The following is a 25,079-nucleotide window of genomic DNA, read 5'->3' on the forward strand; positions in this document are numbered from 1 at the left end:
AGACTCAGCGATGCTTTCTAATTTTGGAGTGTTGCCTTTTAATTCTGAATTGGCGCTGTTTGCCCTGAAATGTCATAGATAGGTATTTTGCCCACAAGGGGATGTGCAACAGCTAATTTCTCTTGTGACTTTCAGAGGAAGTCAGAGTTAAAATGGAAAATTGCTGCAGGAAGCTGGCATGATTATAAACTCTTGAGTGCTTGAAAGAGGAATAAAACCTCTTTCCATTCTCAACTGCATGGAAAATATTAAACTCCTTTTCAGGAAGCAGGGGAGATGATGAGTATTATGCGTTTTCATCCTTTCCTCATGGGTTCTTGTGATTCAAATCCTATCCCGGTTGCAGTGCTGTTCTGCCTTAAAAATCTTGAATGCCAAGATTGAATCATTATTTTTATCCTTATTTTTCCTTAAATTTGTCTGGTGCTTTGAGAATACTCATTATGCACCTTTTTTGTCGTGGAGGTTCTGGCAGTATTAGTTCATCTTGACTGATGCCCTTGACTTCAGAGTATAAATAGGAAAATAGAGATAGGTGACAAGGATTGATTAGTGATCCTCCTTCTAAGTGAAACAGTAAACCCATCTAGATAAATCACTAGCTCCAAAGCCTGGAGAACGCATGTTAAAAGAATTAAGGGTAGTGTGGGGTGTATGTGTGTGTCTGTTTAGTTGATAGGGAAATTTTCTAGAGCGCTACAAGGACACAAAGATTCTGTTTTACTTTTCGGTTCTTATTTAAAAAAAAAAAGCCTTCTGAGTTTTGGAGCTGTTGGACTGATTACTTACTTTCTGGTTTTTTTAAGGGAAAAAAATTTTTTTTAAGTAAAAGGGAACTGAGATTAATATTTTATTGCCTTTTCGAGTCCCCCCGCCCACTGTCTCCGTGTGTGTGTGTGTGTGTGTGTGTGTGTGTGTAAGTACTTCACATTACTAGACTTTAATTGTAGGGTTGAAAGGGCTCAGGGAATCATCTGATTCTTTGGCAGTTTTAAGCCATCACAGATAGGTGAAAAAATATTTTAAAATTTTCTAGCTTTTACTCTGTGCCGGGCAGTGTTCTAAGCACTTGACACAATTTAACTAAGCACTTGACACAATTTAACTTATTTAACCCTGACATTCACCCAAAACAGATAGGTGATATCATTATTCCCATACACCATGTGAGGGTAACTGAAGTACAAAGTTCAGCCACTTGCCCCATAAGGAATAGATCTGGGATTTGCATCTAGACACCGGAGTCTGTGCTCTCAACCATTACATTACCATCTGCTTCTTTCCCTCTCCCTTTCTTTCTAGAATTTGCAGTTTCAAGGGTTAATTTTCACTCTCGTTTTCCCTTACAATGTGGTTTCCTCAGCATACAGTTTAAGACTCCTTTTGGCTTTGTTTTCCTTTTTCTTTGAACTTGATTAAGAAACAGCACTTCTCCAGCCCCTATCAGTCACTGCGGCTCCCTTCTCTCACCTCCTCCTTGTTGATATTCTCCAACCCTTAAGCCATTTCTGCATTCTTAAGTTATTTTACGTCAGGACCAGAAACTGGTGCTATAATAATGGCTTGACCAGTTCTGAGTAAGATAATATTAATAGTACAATTACCTCATGGTTTGTACATATATTCTCTATCCTTATTTACCACATCTTTTTTTTTTTTTTACTGCATTTGCAAAACCACATTCTTTATGCCTTAGATCTTGCTAGTAGTGATGCCATTTTATTCGTTCATGTACATCTCAGATTTCTGAAGACCTTTGACTTTTGATTGGAATCCACAAACATGTTGGGCTCTTTGTAGACATTTCGTAGCATCTGTTGAGGTTATTTATGAAAGTTTATAACTGTGTATCCTCAGATTTTCTGGCTCTTGAGACAACATGGCTATTAATATGTTGAACGTGTAAATTCCCATTGAGCGTAAAACTGTCAAAGACAGTTGTGTGATTCAGTATGATAAATGGGTACTTCGGACTGGCTGTTGGCACGTTATCTTCCTGATTGCATTGCAGAGAAGAGACTAAAGAATGGAGCATTGTCTCCCACCCTCTCATCCCATCCCCTACACTCCCTGTCTACTTGGTATAATGTAGTGGACCCTCCACTCTTACTGAAGATGAAATAATGCTGATGAGTTTTCTGCTTCCCAGTGCAAAGACAATCATTACCCAATTACCAAGTCCCATATAAGACTGAGTTTGCAAGAGTAAGTTTATGGTGATTGCTGCTATATATGAAGTAAAGAATTTCACAGGATTATAAGTTGTAAATGCAGCTTCCTTCTCTATCATTACCCTTCCATAATAATGTTTAGTATATGGAGTCTGAGAGCCGGAGACAGGTGGTGAGCAGCCCTCTCCTGTGTCTTGTTTACTGTGCTTCTCTGTCTCTTAAGATCATGGGTGTTTCTAGGCTGGAATTGTTCGCCTCTACTAGTCCCGACCTCCTCAGGAGCCCCCTATACCCAGGACCTCCCACTCACCCCTGCTGCCACTTAAGTTTCACTGGAACAAGATCTTGACTGCTTTTCCTGTTCCTTTCTTTGAAAGTGACACACATACTTGCTGAAATCATCTATAATATGTCCAATTAGTACACCAAAATTCCATTTTAACTGGCATGTGTATGTTCCTGTGACTCTCTCTACCCAGGACCTGGGAACTTTGGCTGGTGGGTTAGAGGAAAGGAGTGCACTTCCTTCCAGCCGGGGAGCTTAGGTGTTCCTGTGGCATCCTGTTTTTGCCTCTGTGATATTGTGATAGCACTGTAATGTACCTGCGTCCCTGTAAGTTTTTCCCACCTGACTGAGCATGCAGTTTATTTAGGGCTTGGCTTAGTGAGGTCCTATAGTGCTAACCTTTTTTTACCCTGCCTTGTTCTAAACATCATTCCACATGATACTGTTGGTACCAATCCAAGAAACTTCTTGGTTTTAATAGGCTTTTTAGAAGCTGGCAGAGGGACTTATATACCATACAGATTTGTTTGAAAAAAAATAATAATTTCTCAACACTGGACTTGTAGCCAAGCTTTTTTTTTTTTTTTTTTAAGATTATTTATTTTGAGAGAGAGAGAGAGAGAGAACAGGGGAGGGGCAGAGAGAGAGAGGGAGAGAGAGAATCTCAAGCAGTCTCCACACTATCAGCACAGAGCCCAGTGCGGGGCTCGAACTCACGAACCGTGTGTGAGATTGTGACCTGAGCTGAAATCAGTAGTCAGATGGTTAACTGACTGAGCCACCCAGGTGTCCCAAGATTTTTTTTAAGTTATTTTTATTTATCTTTGAGAGAGAGAGAGAGAGAGAATGTGTGCATGCAAATGGGGGAGGGGCAGAGAGGGGTAGAGAAGGACTCTCAAGTAGGTTCCATGCTGTCAGTGCAGAGCCTGATGTGGGGCTCAGTCTCACAAACCCTGAGATTGTGACCTGGTCCAAGGTCAAGAGTGAGACATTTAACTGACCGAGCTACCCAGGTGTCCTGCAACCAAGCTTTTTGGAGTACAGCTTCCTTTACCCCAAGTTCATGCCCCTGTGCTTTTGTCCCTGTGATGTCTTCCAGAAGTGCCTTTCTCCCTTGGGGTCCTTTTCTGTCAAACTGCTCTTCATTCTCAAAGCCAGCCAAGAGATCACCTCTTCTCACCTCTGAGAAGTCTTCTCTTACCTTTCTCGCATCCAGAGCTCATCCTTGTCTTTCCTTGGGCTTCAATATATTTTTATTGCGCTAAATGTATTTAGCTCCGTTTTTTGATTTTTTTTATTGTTTATTTATTTTTGAGCGAGCAAAAAAGAGTGTGAGCAGGGGAAGGGGCAGAGAGAGAGGGAGACACAGAATCCGAAGCAGGCTCCAGGCTCCGAGCTGTCAGCACAGAGCCTGAGGCAGGGCTCGAACTCACGAACCGCGAGATCATGACCTATAGCTCTAATTATTTAAAAATTACTGTCTACTAACCTGTCTACTGTGTTAGACTTGAGCTGCTTGTAGCCAGGCCTATGTCTATCTATTCATTTTTTATTTATACTCATGATGTGGTTCCAGTTACATGGTAGGGGCTCAATGGATACAGAGCTGTATTGGATTCCTTTATAAGAATAGCACTGGGGTGGGAGAGGAAGGGTCATCTGGCAGAGAATAGAACTCCAGGCAGAGGAAAAGACTGGAGCAGGGATGGTTGCTATGACTTGTGTGAGGCTGAGGCTGAGGGGCAAGTTGAGATTGGGGCATACACGCTGCCAGGGCATGACGTGATGCCAGTTTGGATGGTGGCAGGAATTCTAGGAGCAGTGCCCAGAGATGGCAGCAGACGTGTGAGTAGAGGTCGGGGCTGTGGTAGTTGCAGAGGGAGAGAAACCTCCTTGGAAGTGGAAGGTTTATATGGGATGACAAGATGAGAGATGCAGTGTGGGGAGGCGGTGGAGGACCCAGGAGGCGATGGGCAAGTTGGAGGGAGGACAGCAGGAGCTGCCCACTGGCAGCCGTGACACTGGGGAAAGGGCGGGAGGGACAGGGCATTCACTTCAAGCGTAAGGGGTTATTATGTCAGGTGTGGGGGAGGGGAGGGGAGTTGCTGTGACCGCGGCACTTTTGGATGTGTCCAATAGTGTCGGGCAGTTGTATGCACTGTACATGGTGAGTCCGTGATTGATGGTGAAATCGTATCTTAGGCAGCCAAGGGAAGCTAGGGACTGGCATGGGAACCAAATAACAGGTTTGGCTTTCCTTGGCAAGGAATGAGATCACATGGGACCATAATGCTGCACAAATAGGATGCAAAGTGTATGTCAGAAATTCAGGTTTTGCCCTTTCCCCCCTTCTTTGCCTGTACAAACCACTCTGCAAGGCTGGCCTTTCTGTCCCAGAAGGAAATCTTAACACAAACTTGGATACTTCTCAACTTCTCTCAGATTAAAAAAAAAAAAAAATTCTTTTATCCGGAAACACAGTCTTGGTCTACTGAGTGTTATGTCTGGTCTAGTCCATCTGCATACATTTTATTGTATAAATAAAATACCGACTTTATCATCTTATTCATTCAAAGGTAAAGCTCCTCCCATTCTTCCCGTTTGATGTAGAAGTGAAGCCTGAGGTGGGAAAGAGAGAGTCCTGATGGGCCTCTCCTCCCTCTTTTCCCCTACCACATCTGTTCTTCCTCTCTACTCACCTGGCAATGCTGGCTGCTTCAGAGAAGACTGGGTAGGTAGGGATAATCAAGCACAGGAAAGTCTTACAGCATGGCATCAGTTTTGCCATTGGCTTCTCCCCATGGCAGATGTAAACCTGACGTTTATAGATTCTGTTTAGAGTCCCTGCCCCCTTCATTTCTATGACTCTCCCCTGTGTTTTCCTTGCTGTGGGGGAATACGCCTTCTCTTTTAGGCCAGTGGGGTGCTGAGGTTTCCTTACTGGTCTGGACAGCCTTAGCTCACATTCAGATCACGTGGACTTGCCAGTATTTATGGGATATGTAGGTGGAGAAACCTGAAGTCTTTGGAAGATGCTGTGCTAATACCTAAGAGAGAGGCAGGAGCTAGAAATATACATGTGGGGCTAACAGCTGTGCAAATGGTGGTGAAAGTCAGGAGAGTGGACACCTCTGCCCTGCAAGAGACATGGAACCTCAGAGATTCTTGTATTTGAGAAGCAGGAGAAGGAGCTGGCAAAGAAGGTGGATAGAAGCCTCTCTCAGAGTATTGTTTCTATAAAGGGGCAGGCTGTGCAGAAGTCAGCTCAGAATTATGTGTATTATTGTGTCTGTTTTTTACCCAGAATGTGGAACTTATAAATGCAGTCATTTTTATGTTAATTGTGAAGACCTTAAATTGTTTCCCGCCCCCCCATTTTGAAAATTGATGTTAATTTTACTTTAGAAGTTCTAATTCTTTGCAGATAAATTTTAACTTTTTTTTTCAGTTGTGTATGAACACAGATCAAGATTAGAGAAATCCTTGCAAAAGGAAAGACTTGAACATAAGAAAGCAAAGGAAGGTAAATATAAAATGCAATTTCTGTTCTGTATTTTTATCAAACTCCTCGTTGACATATCATGTACTTGCTTTACTATCTTTTTGCTAAGAAATTTCTCAGCTAAACCTACTAAGTCAGTTTTATGGGTAGACTGAGAAAGTCAAGCAATATGTAATGCATTGTGCAGTTCAATAATTTCTGCTTAAGATTAGGTTCAGAATCTTTCATTCAGTTTATGCCACCTTGAGGTAGTTCATATTATTAGTTACACATACATCAGAAATAAACAGCTTTTCATGTGAATATTACACACATATGTTACTTATACCAGAAACTTCTGTCCATAGATGTACAAGGAGTAACAGCTTGTGTTGTCCAGAATATGACAAATTTTATACATTCGTATACACATACATGCATACATTTAGACATATACATACATTTATAACATAAGAAATTGATCTCATTGCATGATGTCTCTTTTTTTGTATGGTGTCTCCTATGTTATGCACATATTTTATTTTAGGCTTTTATTGACACAGCTGATGGGTTCAATTTGAGCAATTAGCATTTAGGACAGGCATTAGGCAATGCTACTGATTTTTATCAGAATTTTTCTAGAAAACATAGGCTTTATACAGCTTGTGGTTTGAATTTATCCCCATTCTTCTTATTTGTTTCCTTATGTTTTGCGAAATCTTATGAGGAAATGTAAGTTAGGTATTCTGTCTGATTATGTTGGTATGGAGTAGACGGAGGGAAAATGGGAGGGCAGTATGGGGTAGGATGTTTTACTGACCCTTGGATTAAGCCTGTTGGAAGAATACAAGTTTAACATCATTAAACTGCTTTGATAGGATTTGGATTCTCCTTGTCTTTAAATGCAGAGTGATTTTATAGAGCCATCTAGTGGATAATAAAGCTTTAAGAGCATAAAAGGTGGTTTCCAAGGCTTGATTTCTCTTTTCAAGTCCTGAATGGTTTTAGCATGCCATCTAGTGGATAGCAATAAATCATCTCTTGTCTTTAGGTGTGCCTCATTTTTTTCTTTCTCCTTAATTTCAAGGAGAGTTCATCACAGAATGCACAATCTAAGACCACTTCTAATTAATTGGTTATCATGTATATTTTGTTTATTCAAGATATATAGCTTTAAAATAAAGATGAAAATTATATGATAGTTATTTTCAATTCTCTCTAAAGCATTAAGAGGCAAAATAAACTGCGTTACTAAGCATGATTGTTTTTAAACCTAAAATATTTTTCACAAGTCTGAGTAAAGTTTGCCTTTGTTTAAAAATTCCATAATGAATTAACTTACACCCTATTTTCTCCATTTTTTATTTTCTAGATTTTCTTGTTTATAAATTAGAAGCACAAGAAACACTAAATAAAGGAAGGGTATGTTTTGGGTTTTTTTCTTAATTATTTTATGAAACTTAAGGAGAGGGAAATATAGCAACAAAATCTTTTACAGTGTTGATCATTAGGACAGTAAGGCTGAAATATATATCTACGTATATATATACGTAATATATGCGAATATATATATCTACGTATATATATATACGTATGTATATATATATACGTAGATATATGTACGAAATATATATCTACGTATATATATATACGTATAGTATATATATAAATATATTTAAATATAAATATAATTATATAAACATATTTAAATATAAATATATAAATATAATTATATAAACATATAAATATATTTTTGATAAAGTGGGACTAGCCTTAATGTTCAACAATAAATAAAAGATTATTCATTCATTTGTTCATTTGTAGTCCTTTTGTAAGAGAATATATATGTGATGTATATTTTGCTTTGCCTTTGTACAGTGTTACTGTAACTTGCACAGATGTTACTGTGTAACATCTGGCCTAGGGTCAGCATTCAAATACATTTGTGGAAGGAAGGAAGGAAGGAATGATAGTGGCATTTAAAATTTTTTTTTTAGTACAAATTCACTGGAGAAAAGCAAGCTTTTCTCTTACTCTAAGAAAAACATATGACATTAGTTGAATGAAACATCAGCATTCTGGGGTACTAAAACTGAGAAGAGTCAGGAGGCTGTCAGCTTTCAACTCTTAACTTTTAAAAGGCCCAGCTAAGATTGCGTACTTTCTGTTGTGCATTTCAAAAGAGTTACTCTTACTTTACAAAGAAAGTTCGTTATGAAATAAAGCAATAGAGTAAACTTTAACTTTACAAAGAAAGTACGTTATGAAATGAAGCAATAAAATAAAGCAATAAAATTTACTCTTTGACTTTACAAAGAAACTGCGTTATGAAATAAAGCAATAAAGTGAAGTGATAGAGGAAAAATGCAGTTCATTTTGGAAATTGTAAAAAAAAAAAAAAAAAGAAAACCAGAAATGGTTGGGAGTGTACTTGTGCCGGAGATGGGGTGCAGCACGTCAGATAGAACAGCACGGGGAGGGAGAATTGTCAGGCATCTTGTGCCCTGGCTGCTTGTGGCTGTCCAGGACTGTGGAAATGTGTGAGGCCCGTGTGTAAAGATGTTCCCCTGGGACACAAATTGTACACTGCTGCAACATGGCTTGGGCTCAGGTTTCAGTCCTGGCTCTGCTACTAAACAAGTGTTTGCCCTCAGCTTGGAGTCCTTATCCTTTCTCGGTTTCTCACTTGTGAAATGGGTAAAATGACACATGGAGAATTCCTTACCCACGGAAGCCCAGGGAAGGAAAGCACCTTTTCTCTTCCCTTTCTTAAGGCTTGCAGAGACTGTGAGGCCTGGTGCAAGTTGGTTCATCCCCCCATCCCCTCAGAGCACCTGGCGTAGTGTATCAGCCATGCACCATGCACAGTGACTGTGTCTCAGGGCAAGGACCTTGTGCGTCTGAGCCTCGGTTCTTCTCAACTGGAGAGGGGAAGGGAAGTAAATCATTTCCAGGGGCCCTGCCAGGGTGCTGTTTTATGACTTCATGTCTTACTGTTTCTTTACTAAAATGTAGCAAACTTTGAGGAACATTGAAACTTCTTCCTGCCGTTAAATAAAGAGATGGCCCCAGAGAAATCCTGGTTAGAGCATAGAATTCATTGTGGCTTATATAAGTGAAATAGATGGAATTGTTCTGTTAAGTGCTTTAAGCCATGTTTAGCAAGAGAGCCAGATTCATTATCTCTGTGTTAACCATTTTCTTTTCAATTTACAGCAAGATTCCAATAGTAGATACAGTGCGTTGAATGTGCAACATCAGATGTTGAAAGTGAGTAATTTAAAGTTGTTCTTCATGCATGGATGAAAGAACTAAGTAACTTACAAGATCAAGGAAAGCTTATGGAAGGTTGATTTGTGTGGTAATACAGCACATTGTCATTTTTCACTAAAAATGATGTAGAATTGTAATGTCCCCTCATCTTATCACCCAATTATAAACACACACACACACACACACACGCACACGCACATACACAACCATTCAGCTTATTACACATTTTTTTTTGGTGAAACAGTGTCTGGTCACCTGATTTTTAATTCTGTTCTTCTCTTTATCCTTTAAGGCTTTTTGTTTGTTTAATTTTTCACAGTGGTCTACCTTAGATATTTTCTTTCATCTTAGGCACGTTGGAGGCAGTAGAATTAAATGTCTCATTCATGTTACTAATATTTAATGTGTCCTTTTACTTGCTACAGGAACACAATTTATATTTAAAGGTTTTCCTTCCTTGATTCTTGGGTAAAACTATTGTGGGTCAAGACGACTTAAGAAAGAGAGAGAGAGAGAGAAAGGGGGGGGTGGGGCGGGGGGAAGATTCATTATTTCTGTCAAGCTAGAAGAGAAGACTGGATCTCATGAAGCCTTCTGCACATCAGGAAAACCATGTCACCGTCTCCACCCCTTCCTTCAACCTCCCTCCCTCCCTCCCCGCCTGGCTTTTTCTTTGGTATTGTCTTTCCTCCTGTGTCAGTAGAGTGAGTGCTTTTTATCGAAACCAGAACCTTTCCTGGATCAAGAAAGCAGTGCATGGATTAAAGCAGACCATCCTTTCATTAAGCATATGGAGATTGTAGCATTTACCTAGATTATGATTACAGTGTAGTATTATAACTAGGAGTAAGGTAAATAAGATTTATTACTTCCCCCAAAGGGAAAAATATCACTTTTTTCCCTTTTTCTTTAAACTGAGTTGCCAGGAAGGCTGAAAAGTAAGGAAGGGAAATAAAAAATGTTGCTGAGAAAACATTAGATTGAAAGAGAAAGTCTGGAATATCTGTGGAGGGATAATTTTTCCATTATCTTTACCTTGTCTCCGCAGCAATTTGAACCCCTGGGAATTTCCCCAAATCCTTCCCCCACCCCCCTTTCCATCTCCCATTGCTGACTTCTGACTTCTTGTTTTACCGATGTTAAAAATTAAAGAGAAAATTATGTTTGGCCATGATCCCAAGCCACTGATCTGAAATGTAAGGGAAATGGAGGGGAACGGCCCAAATTAAAAGCAACCCGAGGAAGACAGAACCTGCTACTTCACCTGTTCTTTCTCCAGAGAGAAAGGCTATAGACTCTGGGATAATTTAGGGAATACACATCTCTGCTCAAGTTCTCATCTTTACAGAGTCAACACGAGGAGCTGAAGAAACAGCACAGCGACTTGGAGGAGGAACATCGCAAGCAAGGAGAAGACTTCAGTAGGACGTTTAATGACCATAAGCAGAAATACCTGCAGCTGCAGCAAGAGAAAGAGCAAGAACTTTCTAAGCTAAAAGGTATTTGAAAGTCTAATTAGCCAGTTTATGTGGACATAACTGCTCATATTAATGTTTCTGTAAAACAATAGAATTTTGTTTGTTGTTTTACATGGCGATTGATTCACACTTACCTGTGGTTACTTCTTTTTTTTTTTTTTTTTAAGTTTATTTATTTTGAGAGAAAGAGAAAGAGTGTGAGCCAGGGAGGGGCAGAGAGAGAGGGAGAGAGGATCCCAGGCAGGCTCTGTGCTATCAGTGCAGAGCCTGAAGCAGGGCTCAGTCTCCTGAACTGTGACATCATAACCTGGGCCGGGATCAAGAGTTGGACACTGAGCCACCCAGGCGCCCGCACATGTGGTTACTTCTTCGTAACATTTCACATTTATCTTTATCTCTTTGTGTTTGTTTAGGGAAACAGAATAGAATAGTGATTCTTAATTGTTTTTTTAACGTTTATTTATTTTTGAGAGACAGAGAGAGACAGAGTGTGAGCGGGGGAGGGGCAGAGAGAGAGAGAGAGAGAGAGAGACAGAATCCGAAGCAGGCTCCAGGCTCTGGGCTCTCAGCACAGAGCCCGATGCGGGACTCAAACTCATGAGCTGTGAGATCATGACCTGAGTTGAAGTTGGACGCTCAACCGACTGAGCCACCCAGGCGCCCTAGAATACTTAGTGGTTCTTGGTGGGGCGCGTTGGTTTCATTGGGTAAGACGGTTCTCTTTGTATGTGTATTGCAAGATATTTAGCATCTCTGACCCCTATCCATAAAATGCCAGCTATGCTGCATGGTCATTGTGATGATCCGAATTGCCCCGTGCATTTCCTAGTCTCCAAGGGGCCGAAAAGATTACCTGTTGATTGCTAGCAGTAGCTCTGAAAAGCTCAGGCCCCAGAGTCAGAGGGCCCTGGTGGATTTTGGCCTCTTCGGTTACTAGTTACATGACCATGGACAGGCTGTGTAATCACCACACACCTCATTGCCGTTGTCTGTAGAACTGGGGTATTCATAACAAGTCATCCACCTCCTAGGGTTCATGTGAGGATTAACTGATTTATGTACAGCACCTAGAACAGTTACTGACACACAATCAGCATCAGCATGAGGCATTTTCATACTAATATGAAGCAGTATGTATCACGTCTCTGAGTACATGTAAATTCTTAAAAGGGGAAATATTCTACAATCAGCTCTTCAGATGCTAAATAAGTTTGAAGTGCGAGAGTTGGTGTAAAAAGGCACATGATGCTTGCAAAAACAATGGTGAAATCCAAGGAAGGCCTGTGGCCCAGTTGATTATACTGTACCAAACAATATTTTGATTTTATATAAGATATCATCATAGAGGGAAGCTGAGTGATGGGTACTTTGGACCTCTGTGTACTTTTTTTTGCAATGTTTTGTCTGTAAGTACTTCAAAATAATAAGTTACAGCAAAAAGGCACATGGGAATTAGGTAGCCATAGAAGCAGTTTACAAGGAGTTCAGGTGGTCTTGAGAGAGGGTCCAGGTGTCAGCAGATGATACCCAGAAGGTGTAGACTGGCAGGGGCGTTGGCTTGTTGGTGATATGGCAGATGGTGGGGGTCATTAAGATAACAGAGAAAAGTCTTCATGGAGGTAATATAAATCATGTTTTCTTGTGTCTACTCTGTATTCCTTTCTTTGAAATAAAGCTCATGTAGAGTAGAGTTTTAACAAATTAAATACAGAAGTGATAAATCAGAACCATGGCAAAGAGAAGGACACATGTATGTGAATTCTGTGTCCTAAATAACGCAAGCCTCGTAACTTGGTCTCAACTTGCTGGCAGCCAGGACAGAAAAGGAAATGCAGTAAGTGGCAGGGTTCTCATCATCAGAGAGAATATACCTACACTGTGTGTTGAGCAAGGGAGGGAGAAACGGAGAGTAAGAGAAGGAGGTGAGAGAGAATGGTACGTATTTCTGGTATCAATTTTTGAAAGAAATTTCACAGAGGCCTTAAACAGTCGGGTGTGAAGATGCCTTTGATGACACTTTTATGAGCAGTTTTTACATCAGCACTTTTGCGTGATTATGATTCCTGGATAAAAGCTTTAGATAGTAAGTTAAAGCATACTGTGATAGATGCAGATTAGTGGCAACTAAGGTGAATAATCCAGGCAGTCTGTGGTAGTTTAATGTGATACCAGAAGGGAATTTAGAATCCTGGGGAGATGAGCTGGTAGCATATAAGTTTAAGTAAGTATTCTTTTTGTTATTTTTAAAATAATGGCTGGCACTCAGCAAATGTTTACCATGTGCCAGTACCAGGTGAAACTCTTCATGCGATTATTTTTATTTAATTCTCATAACAACCTGTAAGTGAGGCATTGTGTTTAGCCTAATTTAACAAATGAAGGCACTGAGGCTTAATCAAATTAAATAACTCAAGTCAATACAGTTAAAGTACAGAAGCAACTGCCTTAAGTTTATAATCCAAAACTCCTTTATAAGCTAGTGGATTGGGTGTTGTGTGTGTGCATGCATGTAGGCGTGTATATGCACGTTTGCATGTGTATGTATGTATGTGTGTGTCTACTGAAGCCCCCATCCAGCCAACGACACATTTAGGGTGTCCTTGGATTGCCAGTGGTGTCCTGTTTTGACCTTTGAGTCGAAATCCTTCCCACCCTGTTCTTGATCTCTCCCCTAAACCCAATCACCAGTCCAAAGCTCAGGGGGTTAGGCAGGGACTATATAGGAGTAAAAGTGGACAGAAAATATGGTGAGAGGTGGTGATGGGCATTTTCTTCAGCGCTGGGTGCCATGCTGCAGAGTTAGGGTTTTGTCTGCCACTCGGGTGGTTTGCCCAGCACTGTGCAGACTTAACAGCTGCTGTCTCAGCATTGTTATTAACAGCATCCCCTTTCACTTTCAAAGGTACCTCCCATTGAAAAATGAATTATATTGTCATCCTGCCACCATTCAACTTCTGCTGAGTATTGTCACATGAGATTTGGCCTCGTGTTGCCAAATATTAGTAGACCCAGATTCTTGATTTTTAAGGGGTGACAACTGTTCAAATGTGGAACACTCTGCATAGGTCTACACTGCAGGGGCCAAAAAAAAAGAAAAAAAAAAAGAAAAAAAGAAAAAACTCATGTGAGTTAGATTCAGCCCTGGAGCTAACAGTTCATAGCATCTAATGCCCAGATATAGTGAACGTGAGAAAATCACCAGGAGGGTAACAGAGCTGGGCCTGGAATCTTTAAGTCACTGAAGCTGTTCCCTGAACAGTAGGCTTGAGATTGGAGAGATTATAGGACTTTACTTGGACAGCCACGGTCTCACATTATAGCCCTGGAGAAAACTGTCCTTTTGTTATTGGTGGGAGAATTTGCATCAGTCAAGAACTCAATGGTAGAGGAAAGAAAATAGATGTAGAATTTTTCAACAGGTAAGTGGTATTTTTCTCTGTCTCTTATTTCTTGAGTTGCCTTTGTAATTGAAATACTCTTTGGAGTCTGTGGAAATTATTCATGCTATAGAAGGAGGATTTGTACTTTTTGATAACTTTCTTTTTAATTTGTGGAGAGACTCAAATCTTATACCGTTCCTGCCCATTACATTTTATTCCTAAGGACTTGGCTATTAATAGAAATACGTCATTTTTTTAACTACTGAGTAATTACAACTCCTTAACTTCTACACTGTGTAGCTTCTTTAAAAGTATTTAAACTATCAAACCAGATTGTTTTGGAATGTCCGGCTGAACCCATGCCACATCCCCAAGTGATATAATTTTGGTTGATTTGGCCTATTATACTATCAAAGTTAAAAACAAATCCTAAAAATAGTTATGTGAAGTTTCAGATATGAAACTAATGGAATCAAAAGCCAGAAAATCTCAAGGCTTTAGGCACTATTTTCTTTTTCAAAAATAGAAACCGTGTACAATTTGAGAGAAGAGAATAGACAACTAAGGAAAGCGCACCAAGACATGCACACACAGCTTCAAGACGTCAAGGTAAAACAGAACTGTGCATTTGACTGTTTACTGTTGGCCTGCTTTACTTTGCAGAATATCTTTAGATGTTATTCCCTAATTGACCTGCATTACCAATCCACATTGTTGTTTTGGGCTTTGCGTAAACTGGAGTGTGCCCAGTACTTTTACCACTTCTGCATCGTGAGCTAAAGGATGGTCTGAAAATGCATTTTTGTTCGTACTGAAATGATTCTTTTGCTAGATGGTTGCATTTTAATAAGCTTTGTGTTTACCAAGTTTTATTAATAATGAGATGTTCCTTTGATTTTGATTTCATTGTGATTATGATATTGATACTACACTTGATCTTAGCCAAAAGGCCGAGAAGCGATTAGTGATGATAACGTTGAGGTAGCACATTGTCGGTTTCCAAATACTACATTCATAGAATCTTCTCTCTACGATGATTTTTCAACTTAGCAAATGCTATGAGAACAACAAGCAGCCAGGCAGGCAAGCTGCGTGTGGGTGCCCATACCGCTGTCAGGCAAAGCAGAAGTTGTCTTAGAATGTTAAATGTCAACATGTAAAATTCTTTTTTGTGTAGCAACAGCATAAGAATTTACTCTCCGAGCACGAACAACTTGTAGTGACTTTGGAAGACCACAAGAGTGCACTAGCTGCTGCGCAGGTTAGCAGGGTAGCAGCCTCTATTGGTTCTTGTTACAGTCTGCTTAACCTTTCCAAACTCCTTATGCATGTAGTCTCTCACAAGCCAATCTTCAGTAAGTTCCTTAGGACAGAGCTCTCCTGATCCTGAGGATCCTGCATGCTTTCAAAATTCAATCAAGAGAATATTAAATAAGCCTTTGATGATGATGATGATGATGATGATGATGATGCTTTTTTGCACTGGTAGTGTGGTACCTATGACTATCTCTACTCTCCAGCAGCCCCTACATGCAGTGGTCTAATACTTGTTTAAACTACAGAAATCATCCCTTGTATCTGGTCTTCTGCCGCTCTCCGCCCTTTTGATGACTCTTCCTGTAGGATCTGTATATGATGCTAGCTACCTAAATAAATAATTGTCAGACTTTTTCTTCCATTCCTCCCTCCCTCACTTCTGCTTTCCAGCCTACAGACACTCCTTTTAGGACTAGGCTTATGAATTGTTGTCAAATTAACAGGAAATAAGAGATCTCATGTCAGTGGAGAAGGAAAAACAAGAGTCGTAAGGTCCATTTGTTCAAAGCCTCGAACAGTCCCTGGCACAAAGTGGGCCTGTAGTGGATATTTCCTGAATGAACAAACAAACAAATACGAGTGTCGGAGAGCTTTTTAAGGCAGTACCATACTAAGATTTACAGCTTTCTAGTAGAAGCAAACCAGTAGAAATGGCTAGCTTAGTCACTGGGTCTGCACTTTTTTTTCTGTTGGAAGAATTAAGAGGAACACCAACTATCTGTCCAATTCAGGAGACTATGCGTTACTTCTTGTCTTTATAAAATTATAAGAAAGGTAATATGCTGGGCCCTGGCCTGTCTTAGAGACTATAGCATCTGCATTTGTGGGACTCCTTTTCAAGGTAGTCATTGAGTATCTCCCTCTGAAACTGTAGCTGTGTGGTAATTTTTCACGTGTGTACAAATCAAATTAACTTTGGGAGATTATTTCATTCAAAACCTTCTTTATACAATTTTTACCAGGAATTTATTTGAGGCTGTTTTTCATGCTGAAAAACGTGACAAACCAATTTGAGTATTCTGTGTGCTATCATGGCCACAGACATTAGGCTAAGCAACAATTTGAAAATCCAGAGAAATGTAAGTAAAAAATGCATTTTACAAATGACCAAAACCAAATTGCGTAGTAAGCTTGCTGGGAGTGTTATGGACAAGATTTTGTAGTAGAAAAAAAAATATTTTTATGTAACTTACGTATCATATTCTATTTCTTTAAAATCTTTTCTGCTCCTTCGATGGGGGGCTGAAGTTCTCCTGCCCACCCGCCCCACCCCACCCCCTAAATCATTATGCCAGAACTAGGTGCAGCACTTAGAGTCCCCCCTCTGATCCCCATAGTAGTACTTTCCCTGGATCTCCTTAGAAAATAAATATTGCTGCTGGCACCTACATTTCTTACGTAAATTATCTTACCAGACTGGGTCTCGACAACCTGATTTTTAAATGTAGTTGAGTGGAGAGACAGCAAGAATAGAATAGAATTTGAGTTTACAGTTTGCCAGGGATCTTCATAAGAACTTTTATACAGGATTTTATTTAATATTTACAGTCTACTGAGATATTACATTGTGTCCTTTTTATAGCTAAAAAAAGTGAGGTCAAAGAGAAATGAAATAGCTGGCCCAAGATCAGTGACCAGACCACATCTGAGCTTCAAGTTTAGGGCCTGCGGACGTCACGGTCACGTGTAACTCGTAAGCAGGCATTTTTGGAGACTTTCCCTCTTCACAGTTCCACGGGCCTTGCCCCACACCCCGTCGAGTCATAATTTCTAGACTGGGGGCTCAGGAGACTGCATTTTTAACATGATCCTTCCATTATTCTCAGTGCACACTAATATTTGACAGCTGCAGCATTACTGCTCTCAAATATGTATCTAGGAGGAGGAGAAAGGAGAAACATTTATTAAAAAGTATCACTATGTGGATGTCTTTTTTTTTTTTTTCCCCTTTGACCTCCAAAGTTGGTTTGCAAATGTTTTGATAGATTTCTGGGATAAGGGCCATCATTAGCCATATGGCATACCTTTGTACAAATTATAAGGAAGCGCTCCCCTGAGATAGATTTAGTGAGAAAACTTCTTCACCTTTGTGTGAATTGGAAAAAAAAAAAAAAAACAACTCAAAAGGCCCCTCTTCATTGGGGTGAAAGAGCACTATGCCAGGGTGCACGGCTGGGGCAGTGGGGTGCCGGCTGGACTCCCACCTCCACTCACCTGCTCTACTGTGCACACTGGCTGGGAAACTTGTCCAGAAAAGATTTCTGTGTTCTCTGTCTGTGTTTATGTGGGTGTGTGTTTACACACACAGCATCTCTGTTTTGGGATAACTACTGGTGTATGTGATGAGCTAAGTATGAGCAGTGTCTCTTAATTTTCTTAGTTAAGGTATTTGATTTTTCTTCTGCCTTTCTAGTTCCTTGTGTTAAAAATATTGCACATGTACACACACATACAGACCACCACCACATATACACAGACACAGCTATAAGAGTATATCGTAGTTTAATACTTACAGTAGTGCCTTTATCACCTTAGAAGAAAGGTTCACAGCTGAGGAATAAAAATCTAGGCTCATTTCATGCCTATGCTATTCCTTTTCTAAATCTTCAGAGCACAATACCGTAAGCATTCTGGAAAGTAAGGGACCGTATTTGAGCACAGGCTGATGGGCAGAAGGGTGTGGTCTGAGTGATTATATATATATACATATATATACGCTAATGTTTTTATATGTATATCTATATAGTTGCTTATTTTAAGCTTATGATTCCTTTCCACTGAAAAACATTACTTAGACCATATTGGTAAAAGATATCTGCACTTGTATTTATATAATTATGTGAATTTTTAAACAGATTTTTTAATGCTTGTAAAACTGATTGCAAACTGTCTTTTAATAATGATATTTATACTAGCAAGTTATTTATAAAAATTCTGACTGTTTAACATAGCATGAGAAACTAACATCTGTCTTAGATATTTTTTCTCTGCTCCCTTTATGTCTAATTCTCATTTGCATGTGCTTAAAAATGGTTAAGCTTGTCCAAGTAAGAATAGCTAATGCATGGAAATAATCTGCATATTTTTCCTAATTTGTACTTCGGTATAATATTTTAGTCTAGTCTTCCAGTGAACCCTAATGTCCATCCATGAACAATGTATCTCTTTCCCTCCTCAAATTGTACAATTTGCATCCAATTGTGCAATTTATACACAGACACAAGTTGCAGAGTATAAACAATTGAAAGATACTTTGAATCGGATCCCAAGCCTTCGCAAACCAGAACAAACAGAGCAGCAGAATGTTACCCAGGTGACACATTCTCCACACAGGGACAGCACAGCGAGGGAGAAGGCAGCTGGAGAGCCGCGGGAGGTAAGAGGCGTGAACTGGTATTCTGTGGTGGGGTCACTTTCCCCATCAAGCTGTCATCAGGTGAACTGCTCGAAATATTGCCGACCCTTCCTTCAGAACAGTGGTTCTCAAATTTTAGCATAGATCAGAGTCCCCGGCAGGGCTGTTAAAACACAAATAGTTGGGCCCCAGCCCAGAATTTCCAGTTCAGTTATTTTGGGATGAGGCCTGCATTTCTAACTGATTCAGCTGGTCTGGGGAGTACACTTTGAGAACTGCTGTAATATTTTCTGGGAAAGACTCTACCAACTTTGTTTATTCATGTGGGTTTATTTTTTTTAAGGAGCTGTTGTGCTGAGTTTTTTATTTATTTTTTTTCTGTTCATGTCATTTGGGTTGTTAGGGGGCAGAGTGAGAAGATTAAATGATCATAAGGATATTATGTGATAGCCCACTCAAGTATTAGGGTTGATAGTATAGTTCTGGGTCCACAGAGAACAAGCCAAAAATTGTATTTGAGGTCTCTATAAAACTGCCAAATGTATGAGTGCTAGTTTCTTAATCCATTTTTTTTTTGTATTCCTGTTCTTCATAAAAGTTGAGCCTTGCTTAAAAAATATCTCCTAAGCGAGACATCAAAAGTAGGGTTACCCTTATCCTTAACTCTTACAAAGTTGTTTTAATTACATGCATAATAAATACAGCACATATTACTATCTTTCCCCCTGAAAAAGTTGGTTTTAACAGCAAATGTTCAAGAAGATGTGCCCTGAGTTACCATCTTATGGGAATATTTAAGTTGCTAGGAGCAGACTTCATGGAAATCTTCAGTCATGCAGAGCATTCCTGTATAGACAGGACCCTCTGTGTCTTCTGTGGTTACTCTTAACATAAGAAAACATGACCAGATCTCTGGCCTGGGGATCGGTTCTATTCTTTATCCTAATCTGACTACCAGTTTCCTGGGTTAATCTTGTAATGACTCACACCTTTAGTTTTCTCATCTGTGAGGTGGAGAGAGTAGTTATCTGCTGGAAGCTTTCTCACAGAAGTGCTATGGAGATAAATGGCACACGTTTGAAAGCACTTAGGGCCCTTTAAAGAAATACTTCATGTAAAGCTAGGGGCAGTATTATATCAAACACGCCAGGTACGTGAGGACATTGGTAAGACCTACATCTCCAAAAGTTGTCTTCAGATGTCCGAGAGAGGACTTTCTTCCTCCTTTTGTTTATTTATTTTATTCTTTTTTCAGATTTTTCTTTAAATTCTAGTTAGTTAACATACAGAACATATAGTGCAGTATTGGTTTCAGGAGTAGGATTTAGTGATTCATCACTTACATACAACACTGAGGGCTCATTCTAACAAGTGCCCTCCTCAGTGCCCAGCACTATCTAGCCCATCCCCCATCCACTTCCCTCCATCAGCCCTCCGTTTGTTCTCTATCATCAAGAGTCTCTTATGGCCTGCTTCCTTCTGTCTTTTTTTTCCCCCCTTTCCATATGTTCATCTGTTTTATTTCTTAAATTCCACATTAGTGAAATCATGTGGTATTTGTCTTTGACTTACTTTGCTTAGCGTAATACACTCTAGCTTCATTTACATGATTGCAAGGCAAGATTTCATTCTTTTTGATGGCTGAGTAATATTCCATTACACACACACACACACACACACACACACACACACACACCACATCCCCTTTATCCATTCATCAGTTGATGGACATTTGGACCCTTTGCATAGTTTGGATGTTGTTGATAATGCTGCTGTAAACATCGGGGTGCATGTACCCCTTCAAAACTGTATTTTTGTATCCTTTGGGTATACCTAGTAGTGCAATTGTGGGTCATAGGGTAGTTCTATTTTTAATTCTGAGGAACCTCCATGCTGTTTTCCACTGTCCACCAACAGTGTGAGAAGGTTCCCCTTTCTCCACATCCTCACCGACATCTGTTGTTTCCTGTGTTAATTTCAGCCATTCTGACAGGTGTGAAGTGATATCTCCTCATGGTTTTGATTTGCATTTCCCTGATTATGTGTGATGTGGAGCATCTCTTCGTGTGTCTGTTAGCCATCTGGATGTCTTCTTTGGAAAAGTGTCTATTCTTGTCTTCCCATTCTTCACTGGATTATTTGTTTTTTGGGGTGTTAAGTATGATAAATTCTTTTTTTTTTTAAATTTTAATTTTTTAAATGTTTTTATTTTTGAGAGAAAGAGAGAGAGCACACATGTAAGAGGGGGAGGGGTAAAGAGAGGGGAGGACAGAGGATCCCAAACAGGCTCTGCACTGACAGCAGAGAGCCTGATGTGGGTCTTGAACTCATGAACCATGACATCATGACCCGAGCCAAAGTCAAACACTTAACCTACTGAGCCACCCAGCCACCCCCAGTTTGATAAATTCTGTATAGATTTAGGATACTAACTCCTTATAAGATATCTCATGTGTAAATACCTTATTCCATTCCATAGGCTGCCTTTTAGTTTTGTTGATTATTTCCTTCACTGTGCAGAAGTATTTATTTATACAGTCCAGTTTCTCAGTTATAGTTCTGCCAATTTAAGAAGATGGCTTCACATTTATTTCAGTTTGGAAGAACAATCTGACCAGAGTAGTCATTTTTTCTGATAAAGAAGGTGGGAAGGGGGAAAGGAGTGATTTGTTTTCTTACGATATTTTATCATTTCTTTTTTGACCCTCCTTTCTAAGTAATGAAGATCAAATGGAAATCTCTGAAACTTTCAATCTGGGAAAACCAATTTAAATCAACCAATTTTTGAAGAGGAATTTTCTGTAAAAAAAAACAAAAACAACACAAAACATGTCTTTTTTGTTGTTGTTCAGAGTTTTCTATATTAACACTACAAAATATTTTCAAAATTATTTCCTTGGATTTATGAAGAGATGCTACTTTAATATGTTAAAAATATTTTATTGTATGGTTTAATGGGTACTATTTTTAGTTAACATGGATGTCTATTAGTAATGGCATTCTTTTTTTTTATTAGTTAATAAAAATAAACCCAACTCATCCTCAATATCATCTTATCCTTCTCTTTTCTTAAATTAAAAAAAAAATAATGTTTATTCTTAAGAGAGAAAGAGACAGAGCACTAGTGGGGGAGGGAGGGGGGGCGAGTGGCAAAGAGAGAGGGAGACACAGACTCTGAAGGAGGCTCCAGGCCACAAGCTGTCAGCATAGACCCGATGCGGGGCTCGAACTCACAGATCTCAAGATCATGACCTGAGCTAAAGTTGGATACTTAACTGACTGAGCCACCCAGAAGCCCCTGTCCTTCTCTTTTCAAATCATTATTATTTTTTTTTAAGATTTATTTAAGTAATCTCTACACCCCACATGGGGCTTGAACTCATGACCCTGAGATCAAAAGTTGCATGCTCTTCGTACTGAGCCACTAAGGCACCCCACTTTTCAAGTATTATTGAAAACAAAGTTTACATTGAAGAAAATCATGTAAGCACTGCATCACTTGAAGTCTGAGAGGTTTTTTTTTTTTTCCTTGTTCTAAAGGAAAACAGGAGTTAGATTGCTTTTGAGGGAAGTTAGATTGCAATGTGGTCATGTATAGGCTTTACTCTTAGGTTACTATTTGTATGCTTCCTACGATGAAATTTTACTGATGTTATCTCTATTTTATAGGTGAGATGACACAGTGAGAAGAGTTAAGTGACTCCATTGCAGCCATACTTTTCAGTCAGGACTGTGTATTTCTAGATTCCCAAGATTTTGCTTATGTTGTAACCCCATAGACATGGTAATAAACAGGTTGTATCACTGCTTTCAAAGTAGAAGAGGGTCATTTCCAGTGATGTGCTTGGCCTAGGTGTCTCGGAATAATGATGTGTGGCAGACACATGAAGCTGTTCCTAGAAGAACAGAAGAAACAAAACTTTACCCTCCCACCCAGAAAGAGGCAGAATTTCAGGCTCCAGCAGAGCTGAACCAGCAGGATGCGGAACCCAGAGAGCCGGAGGAGCGTCAGGTGGAAGAGGAGCACAGGAAGGCCCTGGAAGAGGAGGCCATGGAACAGGTCGGGCAGGCTGAACATCTGGAGGAGGAACACGACCCATCGCCAGAGGAACAGGATCGGGAATGGAAGGAACAGCGTGACCCGAGGGAAGAAGCCAACCTTCTGGGAGGGCACGCTCACGCCGAGGTACGAGGTCCTTCACCTCCACTGGGATTCTGTTTCGTCAGCCAGGATAGGGAGCATGGCTTTGTTTTTAAACATTGAAAAAGCCTCCCCATATACAACAATCTCTAAAATAAAATTCGAGCGATTTCACTAAATGTTACATGCACGTATGTTTTTTAGATGCACATGTTTAAATTTTTTCGTGTAATGTTAATAGCATAGCTGCTCCCATCCCTCAGAAAGCTGACCCGAAGGAAACAGAAAGCTGTTGGTGTATTTTCTTTGTCAGTAGTGCGTAACAAGGCAGCCTCATGCTCACTCAGGTCCCTTGAGCGAAGGAGGATAGATAAGCGCCTGATGGGGCACCTCCGGGGAACGTGTTCAAGTTCCAAGGGCAACTTGAGGCCCAGAAAGGTCTCATTTTCTATGATCAAAAGTCTCCTTCTCCCTGTTCATTTACTATCAAATGGTAGGTTGGCTTCTGCACATTCATCTTCAAGGTGATTATTAAGTTGTCAAAAGGCTGATCTTATCACTTAAGGATGCCCACTGGGTGAGTATGTTTAACCAATCTCTGCTCAGTCTCCCCCTACCGGAGCACTCCCCTCTCACATAAATAAGGCTTTTTATCTTTGAAAAATCCATTATTATTAGAAAACCGAATTTAAAAGAACTTGAAGCAACACTGAGTGCAGAGAGCTTTCTTTCTTCCTCTGTCTCTAAGCTGATCCTTAACACTGGGCTGCCTGCCTTTACATACATGCCAGTCACTTTGTATTTATGCCTCTGAGGTTTTGTTCTGCTTCGAGCTTTCTAAGACTACAAGCTGCCTGAGGCTTTAGGCTGAGTAGATGTAACAGCCTCTGTTGTTGGACTCCTTGTTGCAAACTTAGCATGGAGAAGCTTCTCCCAGTCTTGTGTCCCTCATACGGCCTTTTTCAAAAGTAATTTCCCTTTGAGTTTAATTCCCCTTAACCCTGCACCTTCTTTTCTTTGGTGAATATTGGGTGTGCTTGTGTTGGTTGGGAGAGGGGGTGATGATGGAGGAGTGAGTTGTGGGTAGCTCAGTGGGAAGCAGAGTTTAAGAATTCCTGGATCAGTTTTTCCTTTCATCAGAAGGTACTGCCTTGTCACCCATTCTCTTTTTCCTTGAAGGAATTTGTTCTCTGCCCCTCTGCCCTTACCTGAAATTTGGCTTTTTTGGCTGTGGTCAGCCTGAGATTGGTTCCGCATTCCTAGAATTAATTGGCATCGCTGGATCTTACACTCTCACAGCTTCAGCTCACAAATTGCTACAATTAATGTGAGGTTACTACGTGCCCACTTAGAGCAGCACCTTTTGAACATCCGTTCAGTTAGGGTTCAGAAGGGATTTGCCCTTCTGTTTTGCCCTCTCCCGTGTGAGAGGGAGCACGTTGAAAATCTGCCAAAATGCCAGCAAATCGGGAAGATGGGTTGCTAAAAGAAGCCAGGGCTGACTCAGAGAGTTGGGAAAGAGGGGTTCTGGCTCAGGGTGACCTTGGACCTGAGGTGCAATCCCAGTTCACCTGACAGATGGGTGGGTGTTAATTAAGTAAACCAGGCCTGCCGCCAGAGTGTGTCAGGGGAAACCAAGGAAGGGGTGACCCGAGGTGCGGCCTGTCCCCGCTCAGCAGCGCCACCTTTCCCCCCAGGTGTATCCCTCCGCCGGGCCGGCCACCAAATTGCGATCGCCCTACGAGGAGCAGCTGGAGCAGCAGCGGCTGGCAGCGAGGCGGGCTGAGGAGGCGCAGAGGCTGAGAGAGCAGCAGGACGCCCTGCACCAGCAGCGGCTGCAGGGACACTTGCTGAGGCAGCGGCAGCAGCTCCTCGCCAGAGAGGTGGCCCGGCAGAGGCAGGCCGGCCCCGAGGAGGGGCGGCCGCAGCCCCCGGAGCAGCTACGGTAGCCTTCTCCCGATGGTGCATGCAGCTCTCCTCTCGTTCTTCTGAGCAGGGCACACAGCTCGGGGTGCCTGTTCCCCGTGAGCTTGGGGGTGGGGGGGGCGGGGGGGCTCCTGTAGCCTGAGCGGAACAACGACTGGAGAACTGAATTTCCAAATATTTCATTCTAAAACAATCAACCTTTTCTTTTTCCTAATTAAAAACGTTAGATCTTCAAGCTTACTTTATTTAAAAAAAATTTTTTTAATGCTTA

The 25,079-nt window shown here is 40.6% G+C and overlaps 1 protein-coding gene and 1 pseudogene across 4 annotated transcripts in view; one reads left to right on the forward strand and one right to left on the reverse strand.

Moving 5' to 3' along the window:
• The window catches only part of GOLIM4 (golgi integral membrane protein 4), a 78,743-nt gene that overhangs the window by 39,105 nt on the left and 14,559 nt on the right, over nt 1–25,079 (forward strand). For 2 of the 4 annotated variants that reach the window (XM_060639155.3, XM_060639153.3), the window contains exons 2-10: nt 5,906–5,980; nt 7,311–7,360; nt 9,155–9,208; nt 10,560–10,710; nt 14,596–14,678; nt 15,247–15,330; nt 18,604–18,762; nt 22,595–22,927; nt 24,580–24,827. In XM_060639155.3, the coding sequence (XP_060495138.2) occupies nt 5,906–5,980; nt 7,311–7,360; nt 9,155–9,208; nt 10,560–10,710; nt 14,596–14,678; nt 15,247–15,330; nt 18,604–18,762; nt 22,595–22,927; nt 24,580–24,827 (1,237 nt within the window). The remainder of the gene's footprint in view (nt 1–5,905; nt 5,981–7,310; nt 7,361–9,154; nt 9,209–10,559; nt 10,711–14,595; nt 14,679–15,246; nt 15,331–18,603; nt 18,763–22,594; nt 22,928–24,579; nt 24,828–25,079) is intronic. The other 2 variants (XM_060639157.3, XM_060639156.3) reach the window with 1 other exon arrangement.
• Nucleotides 14,951–15,031, reverse strand: LOC132684511 (U2 spliceosomal RNA; annotated as a pseudogene).

Source organism: Panthera onca, chromosome C2 (assembly GCF_046562875.1).
Source record: "Panthera onca isolate mPanOnc1 chromosome C2, mPanOnc1 haplotype 2, whole genome shotgun sequence".
Classification (NCBI taxonomy): domain Eukaryota; kingdom Metazoa; phylum Chordata; class Mammalia; order Carnivora; family Felidae; genus Panthera; species Panthera onca.